The 17,653-nt window shown below is 49.2% G+C and overlaps 1 protein-coding gene across 5 annotated transcripts in view; it reads left to right on the forward strand.

Moving 5' to 3' along the window:
- Positions 1 to 2,122: 2,122 nt before the first annotated feature.
- SCUBE1 (signal peptide, CUB domain and EGF like domain containing 1) overlaps positions 2,123 to 17,653 on the forward strand; it is a 256,758-nt gene continuing 241,227 nt past the window's right edge. For all 5 annotated transcript variants that reach the window (XM_072596364.1, XM_072596365.1, XM_072596366.1 and 2 more), the window contains exons 1-2: positions 2,123 to 2,453; positions 8,335 to 8,457. In XM_072596364.1, the coding sequence (XP_072452465.1) occupies positions 2,366 to 2,453; positions 8,335 to 8,457 (211 nt within the window). In that variant the 5' untranslated portion in view covers positions 2,123 to 2,365. The remainder of the gene's footprint in view (positions 2,454 to 8,334; positions 8,458 to 17,653) is intronic.

Genomic DNA, 17,653 nt, shown 5'->3' on the forward strand with positions numbered 1-17,653 from the left:
GAAGATCTTTGCTTTGGGCCAGAGGAATGGGGCAAGAGTGGAAAAATATTCTGGGGCCAAGAGTCTGCAGCCTGTAGACTTCCAGTATACGTCTGTATCCTTTCAAGCACTTATAGGAACGCTGGATTTATAGCTGGTAGAGAGCATCTGTTTCAACTCCCCCTCGTTTTACCGAGGAGGAAACTAAGGGCAGAGGAGGTTTGCCTTCGGTCATACCGATTCCTGGCAGGACTTGGTCTGGATCGAGTCTTTGCTGCCACCATACGAGATTTTGTATCTTGCAGCATGCTGTGAAAGGAAGAATACTGGATTTTGGAGTCAGACAATTGGCAAGCTCTGCCATTTATTAGCTAGTCACTTTCACCTCTGTGGGCCTCAGTTTCCTCATTTTGTAAAACTGGGGGGGGCGGAGAGGTGGATCACACTTGGCCTTTGATATCCCTTCTTGCTCTAAATCTACAATTCCCATGACGTCAGGGGCCCTGTGGCCAATTGGATGGAGAGCTGATCTCAAAATCAAGACCTGAAAAGTCGTTCCCCTCCAAATCCATCTGTGCACATGTTGCAGCTCCTTTTCCTGACCCCTACAAAGCAGAAGCTCCCCCAAGGTAGGGAGCACTTTAGTTGATATACTTGTAAACAATGCTAGACACAAGGCTCTGTCCAGGGTGCCATGTAATAAATGGAGAAGTCAGTTGGAGCGCATTTAGTGGGATACAGTAGGCACTTTACAAATGCTTCTTCCCTTCCCACGTCTTGTCTGGGGGCTGTTTTTCTGAGAATGGAAAGAAGGGAAAGGATGCAGGAACTTGGGGGATGATGGGACCAGAAATTTCGCACCGGAAGAGACCTCAGAGACAGCCTCATTTTACAGATGAGGAGGCGAAGCCCAGAGAGGTGACACAGCTTCCCCTGAGGCACACAGCCAGGAAGTGTTTGAAGTTGGCTAGGAGAGGAAGTTAGAGAAAAGGCAAAGTGGAGCCCAAGGCAGGAAACAAAAAGGCCAAGCACAGGGAAGTCAGGGATCAGCCTAGATTAGGGTCTAAAGCTCCCGCTGAAACTTTTAAACCTGTCCAGTTTCCCGCTCTCGCTTAACAGAGAAAGAAACTGAGGAAAGAGATTGAAGGCTCTTGGCAGGGATCCCACAGCCAGCCAGGGAGGACCGGGAAGCCAAACTCTTTATTCCAAACGCAAAATTCAACATCACAGTTCACCTCTAAGGATTAGGCTAAGAGTGGAGAAACCCCATCACATAGTTACTAGAAAGAGCCCCGAGGCTGGGAAACCTGGGTCCCAAGTTGGGAAACCCAATCGTTCCTTGGCTGTGTGACCTTAGGCAAGTCTCCTCTCAGAGCCCCACATTTCTTCATTTTCTGTAGGACAAGGGGGTTGGACTAGATTTTCCCCAGGGTCCCTTTCAGCTTTGATTTGCTTAGACTCCAATCCCGCCTCGCCCGGTTTGCATTGCCAAAGGACTAGCAGATCTGTAGCCACATCTCCACTTCACTCCCCCTCAACACACACACACACACACAGACACAGACACACACACAGACACACACACAGACACAGACACAGACACACACACACACACAGACACAGATACACACACACACACAGACACACACAGACACACACACAGATACACACAGACACAGACACACACAGACACAGACACACACACAGACACACACACACACAGACACACACACACACAGACAGACAGACACACACACACAGACACACACACAGACACAGATACACACACACACACAGACACACACACAGACACAGATACACACACACACAGACACACACACAGATACACACAGACACAGACACACACAGACACACACACACAGACACACACACGCACACAGACACACACACACAGACACACACACACACACACGGACACACACACACACACGAAACCAGACCCTACCTCGGCTCTTGTTCCCCCCTCTCCAAACCCTGTCCGGAGCCAGACAGAGGATTGGCCCGCCTCCGGAGCAGTCCCGCCCATCCTCGGGGGCCCTGGACGAATCAGCGGGAGGCTGTCAGGTCGTCAGCACCGCGGACTCCCCGCAGCCCCCGGCGGCGCCCAGTCCCTTATCAGAGATCCAGCGGGGCCGGGCGGACGGCAGAGCAGCGGCGGTAGCTGCAGCTGTAGCTGTAGCAGCAGCGGCGGCGGCGGCAGCGGCAGCTGCAGGAGGCAACTCGAGCGGCAGCGGCAGCTCCAGTCAAGGAAGCCGGGAGCCAGCGAGGGAAGGCGCCCGAGTCAGCCCCGCGACCGGACCCACAGAGCGCCCGGCCACCCGCCAGTCCAGCCGTCTGCCCGGGCCGGGCCGAGCGTGGCCTCAGCATGGGGGCTTCAGCCCTGCCCTGGCACTGGTGCCTGCTTCTCGTCCTCGGCGCCCCGGGTCGCCTGACCAGAGCCACCGCGACCCCAGGTAAGCGAGAAGGCTGGCGCTCGGTGCCCTTGCCCTGCCCAGCCCTGCCCCGCAGTGCCGGGACCCTGGACCGCCCCAGGGAAGGAGGTTCCGCGCAACCCAGCTTGCGCTCACTCCGCATCCCCGAGCGCGGCTTGGAGAAGGTACTGGGGAGAGAGCGCACTGGCGATCTCAGGCAGGGCAAGGCTGGGCTGGGCTGGTTGGGCTGGGCTTGGGGCACCGGCTCCAACTTGCGGATTTGCCTTTTAAAGGGGGTGGTCGGAGGGGAGTCCCTGGGGGGAGGGGCCGGGGGCCGGCAGGGAAGAAAGATGCTTTGAGTTCTGCCAAAGTAACTTCTCTCTCCCGGGCGTGTGAAGGCAGGAAGGGGCTGTTGCCTCTTGGCGGGGGCCGGACTGAGCTGGGCGCACGGGGCGGGGCCGCTCTTCAGCTCTCCCTCCCCCGGCTGGCCGAGACCTGGAGACCCGCACCCCGCTGGCTCGCGGTGTGTGTGTGTGTGTGTGTGTGTGTGTGTAATGTGTGTGTGTGTGTGTGTGTGTGTGTGTGTGTGTGTGTGTGTGTGTGTGTGTGTGTGTGAGAGAGAGAGAGAGAGAGAGAGAGAGAGAGAGAGAGAGAGAGAGAGAGAGAGAGAGAGAGAGAGAGAGATTGAGAGAGAATGCACGAGTTTCTGATGAGCTCAGTCGCAGTTAATTGTCCATCTAAGTATCGGTCCTGATCTATCACTCTGCCTCCCTTGTCTCGCTGTCTGCCTTGCTCGGTCTCCCTCTGCCCCCTCTCTTCTCTCTTCCTTATGAGGTGTGTGTATGCGGAGAGCTTGGGACAGACGCCGCGTCGGTATCCCGTTTACTCTGAGTTTGCGTTTCCCCATCACTCAATGTTCTTTATATTTCCCCAAGTCTTCCTCTCCTCTCCCTGTCTCTGGTCTCTTTCTCCTTTCTTTGCCTTTCTGTCTAGGTCGTTGCCTCTCTTCATCCCTTCTCTCCAATACTTAAGAGGTATCAGGGGAGTGGCAGGAGAGCAATTAAATATGATATTTATACTTTCCGAATTGCCGCTTACCTGTCACACCATGTTAGTTAGATCTGTATGTCTATTCCCTCTGCCTTTCCATGGCTCTTTACTCAGCTGGGGGTGGGGATTCGAAGAGTGATTCAGTCCTGTATTGAAGCGATCTGAGGTGTGACTTAGATATTCTCTCTTCCCTCTTCTGTCTCTCTCTCTCTCTCTCTCTCTCTCTCTCTCTCTCTCTCTCTCTCTCTCTCTCTCCCCCCCCCTCTCCCTCCCTCCCTCCCTCTCCCTCTCCTCTCCCTCTCCTCCCCCCCCCCCACCAGTGAGAGGGAAAGGGAGATTAAGTCCTAGGTTTGCCCCAGCTGAGCCAGCTGTCTTTCCAAAGAGAGGAGTTGTTCGGTCACTGAGTAGTTTAAACTGGATTGCTTTCTGTCCATCTCCCCACTCCCTTTTCCCTCTAGGCTCTCCCCAGACCCTCCTTCCCCATCCAGCCATGCTGCCCTCTCCAAAAAATATCAGGGAATCCTCCCCCCACTCCCAATGCCCTTGAATTTGCATATAACTCTATGACCTGCATCGTATTTTCATACACACCCTCATCTATGTTTCCCTCACCTGGGAACCTCCCTGTCCCCTTACACACACACATACACACACACACACACACACACACACACACACACACACACACAGTGTAGATGGGGGCTGCAGGAAAACCCAGGGGGAAACAAATACTGGGTCTTTCAGTTAAGAGGCACCTTAGAAACTATGTCCAAGTTCAAAGGTCAGAATAGAGATGGAGGTCATCGAAGAGGAATAGGCTCTAAGAAGGGAGGGCTGAAGAGGAAGGGAAAGAAGAGAGAAGGAAGGAGGAAAAAAGAGTGAAGGAAGAGGGAGAAGTGTGCGGGCTTGTTGCAGGGGCAACCTCCTGAGGACACTCCTGGTGCTCTGGTCCAGTACTGGGTCTTCGTCCCAGCATGTAACCCTGAAACCCTGTGTGGAGCCAGTCATGGAGCAGAGCCAGGACAGCCAGAGTGACCCAGTCCTTACTGGAGAGATTCCTGCCCAGCTCATCCTCCAGCCACCCACAACCCCTTTGTCTGCCCTTCTGTATGAGCCCACCTCCAGGTGTTGTCAGCCTGTTGGACTTTCCTTGGAATTCACCCCTAACCCCTGGCACCCACATCTTGTAGAAAAATTGGAAGTGTTTCTGAATCTCTGTTTACGTGTATGTGCATATGTCTGTGTTTGTTTGAATGTCTGTCTTTCTCAGTCTGGGAAGAGGGGATGCTAACTAAATAAGTTCTCCAGTAATGGGGGTCACCCTCCAGAATTAGATCATTAATCTGGGGCTCCATTAGCTGGCTCTATGCTACTGTGATTCAGGAAGCAGTTGTTCAACAATGCACTTCTCAGTTTATCCACGTCACCTTAAATAAGTGAGGGTGTCTCTGGATGTCAGGAGGGGTCCCCCCCACCACTATCAATCCCTGCACTAACCTGACATTTCTTATTGGTCTTCTGTCTGTGTTGCCTGCATGCATCTCTACAATATTTTAACCCACATTCAGTCTTGGGCTAATGGTCTCCCCACCTTAGAGCATTCCAGTTCTCACCTCTCTTCCCCTGCCTCCCTTAAAGATGACACCCAGCATTTGCCTTGTCTCTTTGGAGGAACTACGGTCCCCCATATCCAAAGTCAGCCCCTATCCACCTCTCTGTGTCTGTTTCTCTTTCTCTTTTGCTCAAATATGAAGCCTAAATATGAAGCCAGGCATTGCCCTTTCCTGTTGGGGACCATGTCCTTCAGACCCAGCAGTGCTATTCGGGTCCTAATTTCTGTCTGCCTCCCTGTCTCCCCCACCCCCTGCCTGGCTGGGGAAGGATCCATTGAAACTGGCTTCCCAGGAAGGCTGACTTTTCCTTATTGACATTAGGGCTTTCTATCAATAGTTCCTTGCCTTGCCTCTAGGCTGGAGGGGGTGAGTAGGAGGGGGGAGGTCGGGAGGGCTGGGCTCCCAGCCGCTCCCACGGTCTCAGTCCAGGCCAGCCAGGGCAGTCTGTGACCCGACCCTCCCTCCTCCTCCCCCCTCTCCCTCCCCAATAGGGCCAGGCTCTCTTTGCTTCCTTCTGGACTCTCAACTCAGACTAGCTCAGCATTTGATGGAGAGGAGGGAAGATCATTCCTGTTTTCAGGTCTGCAGTGCCCCAAAAACCCCCACCCCCAAGCCCTCTATGTGACAGTTGAGTTTCAGTGTTTGGAAATTGTCATAGGCAATCACAGGTTGGCCAAAATGGAAAGGACCTTCCAGGTAATCTCTTTAACCCCATCAGCTTTCTGTGTAAGGAAACCAAATCCCAGAATGGGGGGAGGAGGGGAGGCCCTGACCTAACAGCCAGCCCTGGGTGTGTGTGTGTGGGGGGAGGAGATAGAGGAGGGAGGAGGCAAAGAAAATTCAGTGGCTGATGGTTAGAGGGTAGAAAGTCAGTGAGGGTAGTTTGGGATCAAAGGGCTTAGACTGGATCAGAAAAGAATTTTCTTCTCCCTCTCTTGCACAATAAAAGGGTGATTTGTTACCTTCTTGGGGAAGCAGCCTTGTATGGAAAGTCCATGAAATATAGTGAAAAATTACTTATTGACTTTGGAGGTTAAGGCCCTGGGTTCAAATCTTACTCAGGTATGTATTCACCACTCCTGTATTGTGACTTTTAGCAGGCCACTCAACTGACCTGGGTCTCAGATTACTCATATACAAAATAAGGGGATTGAATCTAAATGATCCCTAAGGTCCCTCCAGTTCTAAATCCTAAGATCTCTCTCTGAGCCTCAGTTTTTATATGTATAAAATGGGGATAATAATCTTTGCACTAGGTAATAATTTGTCATTGAAAAGTCTTCCAAAACTAGAACCCTGTTAAGGGATGCTATAGAGTAGCGGTGTCCATTTCAAATAGAAATGGATCCCTGCAGATTTCATTTTGACTTAGAAAATCACCAATTCATATCATCTATATTGTACTGTATTTTCTTTTATTTTGGTGGGCCAACACTATGGAGCATCAGAGTTTGACCCCTCTGAGAGGATGTTGGTCTTTGGGCATCTAAAATGATTGCAAGCTGGAAGGGACTCTAAGGCCATCAGATCCAATCCCTTCATTTTACAAATGGTAAAATCAAGGCCCAGAGAGGTTGTATGACTTGCAGCTAATTAGTGATGTGGGATTTGAAGCTAGGCCTTGCTAATTCCAAATCTAGTGACCACAGACTTGGACAGGTCAGCTAGCCAAACTTGGTCCTTTACCCCTTTACCCCCTTACCCACCCTTGGGAGAGAATGCATTCTCTCCTCACTTTAGCCTCTTAGAATTCCTGGTTCCCTTCAGAACTCATCTTGACCATCACTTTTCTAAGCACTCCAGATGCTTAGGGCTTCTCCCCCCAAATCACCTAGAAGATAAGTTGTCTGTATTTGTAGGTAAATGTAGCAATCTCTCCCAATCCAAGGTAGGCTCCCTAAGTGACCAACATTTCTCTGGTGGTTTGAACTTAATCAATGTTTATTAAGTGATCACTTGAATCCAGACCTAACCTGAAATTCCTTCTACAACCTACACCCCAACAGGTAGTCATGCAGTCTTCATTTGAACACCTCTAGTGACAGGGAGATCGTTACCTCACAAAGCAACTTGCTTTAATTTTAATAATGACTTTAACACCAAGGGTTCTAGGATCCCTTGACTATGTAAACCCCAAATCATCTGAATGTCAATTGTTTTTTACCATCTTATAAAGTTGCGCTATGATAGCTTGTTAGCTAGCCATCTAACTATCTCACTGGGCAGATGAGCCCAATTTGAGAGGTATACATAAGACAGTCAGGAGACCTGGAAATCCAGCATAACCCCCCTGAATTTGGGGCTTGATAGAGAAACCAACTTGGAGTCACAGAGGATGTGGAAAGGGAAGAGAGGGAGATGGAACAAAGGAGGGTGCACACTGGTAGCACTCACTTCTCTAGCACAATACCTAGTGTATAGTAGGTGTTAAATAAATTCCTATTGATTAATTGACTTTGTGATATGCCTCTGTGAGCTCGGGAGCATAAATATGATCATTCTGATTTTACAGACAGGAAAATTAACCTTCAAAGAGGGGAAAACATTTTCTAAGGTTTACCCAACTAGGAAGGCTAGGAGGCAGCACCTGATCCTAGGTCTCCTGTCCCCATGACCACTTAGCACTTAGTACTACCTCTCTAAACATTCAGGCTATGGGAGACTCAGAATCCATCCAATGAGTTTGGACTTGGAAGGGGGGGGGAAGGATATTGATTAACTCTGTTTACCCAGAATGCTTAGAGGCATAGTTCTTGCATGATCTAGTCTACTTTCCTTGTTTACAAATGGGAAAACTGAGGTTCAGAACCCTATCTTTGAGTTAGGTGGTAAGATCTCTGGGAGTCTGAGGGGGGAGAGTGGTTGGTACTTGGAGCTTTTTTAATAGGAATCTTGATGTATATGTGTGTGTATGTGTGTGTGTGTGTGTGTGAGAGAGAGAGAGAGAGAGAGAGAGAGAGAGAGAGAAAGAGAAAGAGTGAAACAGAGAGAAAGATGGAGACAGAGGGAGATAGAGGGACACAGAGTGACAGAAACAGAGGGAAACAGACAGGCAAGAAAGCCACAGAAACATAGGCAGAGACAGACAGATGGATACACACACACACACACACACACACACACACACACACACAGAGAAACAGAGAGACCCCGAGATCAAGCTGGAGGGCATATGAGAGTTGCAAGGTGCCGGGGCTGTGCCTGGCTTCTGAGCTGTCTGACTTTTCTCCTTACATGCACCTCTGATCATTTCTCTTCAGATGCAGACGAGTGTGCTGAGGGGACCGATGACTGCCACATAGATGCGATCTGTCAGAATACCCCCAAAGCTTACAAATGCCTCTGTAAGCCGGGGTACAAAGGAGAAGGCAGGCAATGTGAAGGTAAGGATGCCCCTGGAGCTTCCTGGGCTCTCCCAGCTCTCCTCTCCCAACCTACCCCCCATTTCCTTTGTTTGCTGGATTAGAACTTTTGTAAATGACTGGAATATGGCAACATCCCCCCCTCCCATTTACTGCCCAGCAGCCTAGTCTCCCCTCTGATGCTGCTGTGGCTACTACTGCTATTACCATTTGGGTCTGCTCCCACCAGGGCCTGCTAGGCCATTGGGAAAAGTGGCCTGCTTTTCAAGGTGGTGAAAGTGGAAGCTGTGGTTTTGCTTTTCTTGGTCTAAAAAGTTGTTTTTTTTCTTTTAAAGTGATTTTAAAGTAAGTGGTGTTTGCCAGTGATCCTTAAGATAGTAAAAGGGAGAGCAATCTAAGGGAAAGCACATAGGACCTGGAATATCAGAGCTGGGAGGAACCTTAAAACAGGGAATGTCAGGGATAGAGGGAGCTGAGAAACATGGAACATTAGTGCTAGAAGGTCTTTAGAGACTATTTAATCTACCCTGCATTCCCAAAACAGATGAGGAAACTGAGAGAACAGGAATGACTTCCACAAAAAATCCCCGAGCCAGCCAGTGAGAGAGCTGGCGCATCCAAGAATTTCTGCTCTATTTTCACATTTTTAAATGGCCAAAACTCTGCTATAGGTAATGAAAAGTCAGGATTCTCTCTCTACCTCTTCCCAATATAATATATAGAATCATGAAATCAAAGATTTAGAGGTGGAAGGAACCTTAGAGATTATCTCTCCCTTCCTGCACCCTCATTTTACAGATGAGGAAATTGAGGCCCCTAGAGGGCCAATGATTTGCTATAGGTTACACAGGTAGTAAGTACACTTGGACTCATATTTTAGTTCTGGCACCTAGTAGGCACTTAATAAATATTGATTGATTGATAGTGTGAAACCTTGTATAAGGCCCTCCCCTCTGTGGGCCTCAGTTTCCCTCTCTGTAAAATGATCTTTCTGGGTGCCTTTCAGCTCTAAATCCTGTGAAGTTAATTTAAGAAAGACTCTGTGTCTCTCTGGGTTCATTTATAAATCCTGTTCCTCCTACACTCCTGATTTAGAAAGATTTCTCTGGGCCTCCAGCAGATTGGTCCAGGGAGGGAAGCCTGTTTTATGGTGATTTGGAAATGAAGTCAGCTACTCTCGAGTTATGTCCATGTGCCCTTGACTCGGTGTTCATCCTCTCAGAGACTTTCCAAGGTGAAGTATATGTTTCTATGTCAGAGCCTCCATTAAAAGAGAAATGATGGACAGGGATGAAAAAGCCAGGGCCTCTCTGCTGAAGTCAGCAGAACAATCTGAATTCACATCTTACTCCTGGGGGCCTTTGCTTTGGGGTTTGCCCAGAGGGACCCATATGATGTTTCTAGGTTTTGTCCCTGTCTTCTGTCTTCAGTTCTGAGGCTGCCCGCCTCTTCTGATCGTGGCCCTGCTGGCCTGTGGCTTCAGGGGACCCAGATCCTCATCCCTGGCAGGATCGAAGGAGGGAAGTCAAAAAGGAAAGAAAAAAGCCTTTCTTTGGTTATCATCCTGATTTTTCTTGAAGTCCCAGGGGGCCTGACATCAGCACTGAGAAAAGTTCACTTGGAGGAATTTGAGAAAATGGATTGTCAGAGCTGGGAAGCACCTTAGAACATAGCACTTCAGAGCTGCCTGTGAGAGATCCTTGAACACAGAATGACCCAGCTGGAATGGACTGTAGAGGGATGTGGTGGAACTCCCTCAATCTAGGTAGGACCACACTGAGGCCTAGAGAGGAGAGAGATGAACTGTGTCCAATGGGAGGGCACCAGGTGAGGCTCACCTGACAGAAATTTATAGGTTTAGTATGAGTTCTTTTGTGTTACTGATGCCACAGCCCAAAGCCATCCTGTCTGCTTGGTTTGGGGCCGGCTCACTGTTCAGTGGCAGAGTTTGCTATCCAAGGTATGTGCTCAGAAGGGCTACATCAATAGACTGCTCATCTCACCTAGGGATTTCTAATCCACGTTTTTGTGTGTGGATGACTAGGCCAGGCTCTTTTGAGTGGCCTTGGATCTCTCTGAAGGGTCTCTGAAGCCTCTCTGAGGCTAGATACAATAAGTACAGTGTCATCCACAGACAGGAATGCCTCCCTTCCATTTAGAGGGAACCCCTCCATAAGGCACACTCTTCTCAGACTACCCTTCATTAGAGTGGTTACCTTTTGGCTTTCTGCCTTTCTAGGGGCAGCTAGGTGGCATGGTGGATAACATACTGGACTCGGTGTTGGGGAGACCTGAATTCAGATAAGCCCTAGACACCCTGGGCAAGTCACTTAATTAACCTTTGTCTGCCTCAGTTTTCTCATTTGTAACATGGCCATAAAAATAGCTTCTACCTCCCCAAGATGTTGTGAGAAATGAGATATTTGTTAAAAAAAATTTTGCAAACCTTAAGGTGCTATATAAATGCTAGTTCTTATTAAATTTATTCACACTGGTGATGTGAATTTAATGTTTAACAGTTATCTCTATTGGTCCATCTGCCAGGGACCTTTATGTGAGTTTGTCAGTCATGCGGCACACCATTGGAGAGGATTTTTAAGATTTCATTATCTCTCCTAAGTCTCATGCTATGGGGGTAGGGAGGTAGGAGTAAATAATGAATCAACAAACACTTGTAAGTTCTTGTTCTGTTTTAAGCCCTGGGAATACAAATCAAAACCAATAAAATAATCCTGTAAGATTATGAGTAAGTCCATGGAAGAGGGGCCAGATTCTGGAGACAAGGGAGTAAGGACTAGGGAGAAGAGGGAGGGCTTCATGGAGAAGGAGGGCCTTGAGCTCCCCATTGCAGGCCTGGGTGGGACTCCACAGTCTGAGTGGGAATGGGGCCATACCAGTCCAAGGGAGGCAGGTGATCACAGGACATCTTGGTAGAAAGAGAGTGGTATTTACATGGAGAGGAGAGAAGGAGGCCGCATCTATGAAGATGGATTTCAACATGGAAAGTGGGAAGGGGCTTGGGTAGTCAAAGAGCTGGGCCCCTGCATGAGGACAATAACAGTTCATGGTTCACGGCAGCGCTTTAAGGTTTAAGACTTGCTTTCAGTACATTACTCAGGGATTCCTCACAACGATTCTTTGAGGAAGGTGCTGCTATGATCCCCATTCCACAGAGGACAAGACTAAGGCAGGCAAAGGTTCAGGGACATGCCCAGTATCACAAAACTCATGAGGGTCTAAGGCAGGATTTGAACTCAGGTCTGCTTCACACTAAGCTGGCTTAATAAATGCATGAATCATGGTCAGAAGTTGAATCTCAGTTTTGCTATAGGTACGTTGCTACATTGCCAGATTGTGGAAGGCCTTGATTCCCAGGCAAATAGGTTTGGCCTTTTGCCTCTAAGCAATAGGGCATCCCAGCAGACATGTGAGTAAAGGAACATGACCAGACAATGGCTGGGTCTGCCCTGGATGATTTGGGAGCTCCAACAATGCCAGGCCTCAACTCCTTTGGGTTGGAAACCTTTATCTTGAAGGCCTTCGAGGGGACACCTGGAGTGAATATGGCCTTGGGGGCAGGGTGACTCAGGAAGGGGCTGGGAGGGTGAAAAAGTGTTGCTTTCTCAGCTTAGCCTGGGACTTAAGCACAGCAGCCCCCTTCTGCCATACGCCAGACAGGGCACCCTTTCAGGACATCCTTTCCCAAGTCTCTTTGGGACTCAGCTCACCCATTGCCCCCTAGATAGGAGTCTGGGGGCCACTGACTTTCCCCAGGACTGGACCTCTCTTTCTTTAGTTCAGTTGTGCTTTGAGACCTCCCTCTATCTGCAGCCCTGTGCTGACAGCTTTGGGGAGGCAGGAATGGTAGGGAATGGGAAATTCAGGCAGGAATGGGCCTCTGCCTCTGGTGTGTGTCCTTGGGAAGGTCATTGGGCCTCAGTGGGACTAGGTGTTCATTGGTATTGGATGGGGGAGCTGAACCTGGTGGTCTCTCCTAGTTTGTCATAGCGCTGAGTCTTGTCATCCGTGACCTGCCTGTGGTCACATGGGGAGTTGGGTCTAGATGCTGGCTCTGAACATGTCTCTCCCACTATCATTTCCTTGTCATCTCCCTGGGGGCCCTGGTCTTTCAGAGTGCCCTAGAACCACCCTTCACTGTTAAAATCTCTAACTACCAAACTATTGTTCTTTGGAGATAGAAGGAGCTACCTGCTCCAAACCTCAGGTTCTGGGCCTCCTGGGGCATTGTCAGGATCAATGGTCTGATGTCTAGAAATCCCAGAACTCTAGAGAAATGAAATCTGGTCTTGTTATTATCATCCTTAGATCACACGGGGCCTCCTCCACACCAATAGAAAGAACAGAACCCCTAGGGTAGTTATCTAGATAATTTAGGTGAAACTTCAAACTCAAACACAACCAGCCAGTAGGCTTTCTCCTCAGAGATCTTGAGTCAAAGTCAAAGTAGGGCTTTGGGAAGCCCAAGAGGCCCTGGCTGCCAATGCCCCCATGGTCTGTAGAAGAGGGAAGGCAGCCTTGTTCTAAGAGGAAGGATCCAGATTAAAGAGGGTCTTGGGCCCCACTCTGGTGAAGCTCAGTGGGCAGAGACTGAGGTGGAGAAGAGTATTCAGAGGAGGTCCTTGGGACCGTCATATGAGGATCAGCAGCTAAGGGAGCTGGGAATTAGCCTAGACAAGAGAAGATGTAAGACTACTCTTCCAAGTAGTCTGAAGGGCTGTCCGAGGAGATGAAATTTCCTTAGATCCCAGGATCACAGATGTGCAGCTGGATGTAACTTGGGAAGCCATCTCTGAACTGTCTCATTTAAAGATAGGAAAACTATCTTTAGTTTTTAGAGTCGGGGAGGTTGTCCAGTCCACACAGCAGTAGATCTAGGGTTTTAAACCAGGTCCCCTGACTCAAAATTCAATGTATCTTCTCTTGCTCTCTGGCCCCACAGGCCAGAGCTAGGGGTAATGAGGAGAGGGGAGGGTGCCCTTGGGGGATGGGATGGGAATCCATTGTAAAGAGGCAGCTTTAGGCCCAGTACTGACAGCTGTTCAGATGGGAATCTGTTGCCATGGGAGGAAGGGAGTTCTCCCTCACTGGAGGTCTTCAGGCCAAGGGTGGATGGCCACTTCTCAGCATGATGTAGTGAGACTTCCTCTGCAGGTAGGGGCCACACTGTGATTTCTGAGATTGCTTCCAGTTCTGAGATTCTGGGATCTCTCAAATGAGCCTGGCACTTGAGTGGTTGAACCTCTTAGCCTGAGGCCCTGAGACTCCAAAGGAGAAAACTGCTTTGAATGATCAGGATTACAAGTTGGAGGCACTTATGGGAAGCCATACTCTTCTTCTTTTCACTGCTATGAGCAGGGGAGGTGGCTTGTGCAAGGCAGGAAGCTGGGACTCAGTTCAGAGAGAACCATATACCCTAAATCAGAAAGGGAGACCCTGTGGGGAGGCAGAAGGAGCTCTGGACCTGAGGTCAGGAGACCTGGATTCAAGGACGGCCTTTGACGTTTATGAGCTGATCTGACCTAGGCTAATTCACGGTACTACTCTGTAGTCTGTCTTGTCTTTAATAAAATGGGGACAATAACTCCAGTCTTGCCTATTTCACAGAGATGCAAAATCAAAGGAAATAATATAGGACAGAGTTTTGAAAACCATAAAATTCTAGCTAAAGGTTGGTTATCATTATTAATAATGATACTGATTATTTTGTATTCATTTACAGACTAGACATGTTATTTTACTGGCTCAGAGAAAACTCCCTCCCCTAATGTAGGTCTGTCTTGTTCAAAGCCTCAGCGAATGTCCAGGAGCAATCAATCAGAGGTCATAAGATTTGCTCAGGGCCATACAGCCGTATCTGTCAGAGGCTGACCTGTTTATTTTCTCTAAACAAATCCAAAGAACATTGGGGTGATATCTGGACAAGTAACATGCCAGTCAGGTTTGGCAACCAGCTCAGCTTCCACCAGTCTCCTGGTGTCTGAAGTGTAGGCTTGGAACTCAGCTCCAGGAGACCCAAGGGAAACCTATCCATGCCTGCTCCACTTTGTGACTGTGCCCAGGACCCATGCTTTCCCAAGCTGCCCTCTGGTTCTGCTAGGTAGCACTATTTCTTCACCCCCTCCCCTTTGTCTTGCTTTGCTGCCCACATGTAGACCCCACCCAATGATAAGAGGGCCTTTTGTATGTGAGTTGTAATATTCAGACCTTGACTGGCTCATGCCAGTGCTCTATCAGTGGGGCCTGGGCCTCCAGGCTCGTGACCACTGATGGAAAGAGAGGGCCAGGGCTGGAATTCTGATCTGTACTATCCAGATGACCTTGGAGAGTTCCATTCAGATTTATAATCTGTGTGGTGCAAAGCATGAACTAGAAACTGAGGCTCCAGTTCTTGAGGTATCCATTTCCTCTACAAGGAGCCTAGCTTATCTGAAAGCTCTCTCTAGGCTCCAAACTGTAAGTTGCCTCTAAAACCTAGGAGTGTGGTTTCTGCTCTGTGTCTCGCTAGCTACTATGACCGCTACTATGTCACTTCCCTCTGTGGGCTTTGGTTTCCTTCTCTGTAGAACTGAGGGATCAGATCAGGTGGCCATGAGGTTCCCATCTAGCTCTGGCACTCACAGAATCACAAAGTCCTTGAGTGAGAAGAGAGCAGACAGACCAGCATAGCCCCTACCTGAAGGAGGAGACAGCATGGGATGATGTCTAAGCTTCACACTGGGAAGACCTTGGTTCAGAGCCTGTCTCAGAGCTGTGGGCCTGTGACTAAGTCAATGCTTGTTCTGATGTGTTTCAGGCTCTTCATCCATTAAAGGGGGGAAGGTTTGGCTGAACCCCTCAAGAACCCTTCCAGCCCTCAATCTGTGACCCTACAAAGTACAGATCCCCTTTAAGACATTGGAGAAGCTGGCTTGTCCTTTTGCCACACTTCGGGAAGATCCACAGTGACAGGGAGCTCACTACCTTTAGAGACAGTTTTTATCACTAGGAAGTTTTTAATGGCACTGAGATGAAATCTGGCTCTCTGACATTGTCTCCTTCCCTGTAATGTTCTCTCTTCATCTATAGGAAGCCAGTTTCCATGTCTCCCTGACTTCTCTTCTCTAGGCTTGACACTCCTAGTTCCTTCACCTGCATAGTGGGGTCAGAGCTATTACTAGCAGTTTTGGAGCCTGGGACAAATGCTATGGAACACCTTTTCAATTAAGTGGATAGTGGGTAGGGGAGAGTGGGGTGTACCCTAGAACCCTGGGAGATTGCTGCTGTGGGTGCTTTGGGGGAGGGAAGGATGGGGCTTCGGAGGAGCTCCCCCTGGAAGGGGCAGTGTGGGGGGTGAGAGGGGGGAAGCAGCAGTCTTAGCATTCCAGGATCCCTCATGGCCCTTCCTAACCAGCGGCTAAACTCTGCTGTTTTTGCATGCTGAAGGTAGACTTGGTGCCACCAGCACCCTCCCTAAACATAGGCTTCTGGGAAAGTCTTTAAGCTTCAGGCTGCTCCATACACTCTGAAAGAGTCTCTGTGGCTCCTCAGCAGGGTGAGCGGGATCAGGTGAGCAGGAGCACTCGAGCTTTACATCCTTAGATTACCTTCTACCTTCTGGGTACTCAATCATCTGTGCCTAGGCTCTGTCCCTCCTGTGCAATGTAAGCTCCCTCAGGGTAAGGCTGGCTTCCTTTTCCTGTCTTTGCTTTTCCAGTGCTGAGCACAGTGCCTTGGCCATAAGAGGGCTGAGTTGAACAGAAGTGGGGTGATGGGGGAAGACCTCCATGGGAGCTTCTGGTCTATATGATTTTTCCTCCAAATTACTGAGCCTTGTGCACTAATGCTGTTGAAATGTTAGTTCTGGGAGCATGGCACGAGGGCCTTCTCCTTGAGTAGCAGACTCCTTCCTCTCTCTATTTCAGGTGGCTGAGCATTTTCCTCTCAAATGTTCCACAGGGAGGGAATGGAAATGTGATTCTTTGTACTTTATAGAAAACAGGTTCAGCTGACACTAAGCTAATGGCAGAGGTTAGGGTTCCTCTAGAGTAAGTAACCTCCCTGCTTTGGGAGCCTCATTTACTGAGGACAACATGGGCCTGGGGAGGGGAAGGGGCTTGTGTGAGCAGAGCCAGCATGGCCAGCCAGATCCCCTCATTCCAGACCGTTTTTCCATTTGGGTTGATGTCTTCTGACTCCACACAAATCTAGGCCTCTTCCCTTATGCCATGGGGCTGCTGCTATTGCCAGTGACGATGATGGTGACCATGATAAAACCAAGGATCTGTGAGTACCAATGCAGAGGATAGCTCTCCCATACCTCAGAGGAGTCTGAGATAGCTGCTTGAGGCTCAGATTAGAAAGTGTCAGAGGCAGACCTGGGGCTCCCTGGTTCCAGGACCCATACTTTATCTAACTCTACCAAATTGCTTCTCTGATAAGAATGAGCAATCCTAATGAAAGCTCTCGATGACAGTAACCCCGGGATACCCAGACTCTCTCCAGGGGATGTTTCCTCTTTCCACCAGGTTTTTCCCAAGGGCTGGAAGCCTCTCTCCCCACTCCCCCTCCCCATTGCCCACAAACAAGTCCAGGTCTCACTCCTGTCCCAGCTGGCTGCCCAGCTCTGGTCTGCATTAACCTCTCCAGGTCAGCTTCGATGCATTCTATTATTAAAGGGGGCTGGGGGAGGGAGTTCATATGCCATTGAAACTTCATCTCATTTAAACTTAATTGCCTCATTTTTCTAGACATTTGCTAACGAAAGAAGTCAAATTATAGCTGGAATTAGGCCTTACTAATCTTAATTAAAAGCCCTTGCTGATAATCAGAAACAGCCCCTCTGATGAAGGGCCAGAGGCTGAGGCCGGGCCTTAAATGCCTTGTTTAAATAACTGCCGCCCTTTTGATAATGGTTGTTTAGTCTGAAGTCAGGAGCCTGCATCCTCCTCGCCAGGTTTCAGGGAAGTTTTTGTTATGCTCATTTTCGGCAAGAAGATCCTCCTGGGATGTGGCTTGTGTCAAAGTGTGGTCACTGAGATGGGGAGAAGAGGATCCTGTCTTGGGTCTGTGGGCCCAGCCTGGAAAGGCTCTCCTGTTGCATCTCCAAGCCCAGCATCCACAGTGGGTGAAAGAGTCACTTCCTACTTTTTGAATATCTGCCCTGTGACTGGATGTCCGCCACTTAAATTAGGGCGGATTATGGACTCTGTTATTAGGA

The sequence above is a fragment of the Notamacropus eugenii genome, chromosome 3 (assembly GCF_028372415.1).
Source record: "Notamacropus eugenii isolate mMacEug1 chromosome 3, mMacEug1.pri_v2, whole genome shotgun sequence".
Classification (NCBI taxonomy): domain Eukaryota; kingdom Metazoa; phylum Chordata; class Mammalia; order Diprotodontia; family Macropodidae; genus Notamacropus; species Notamacropus eugenii.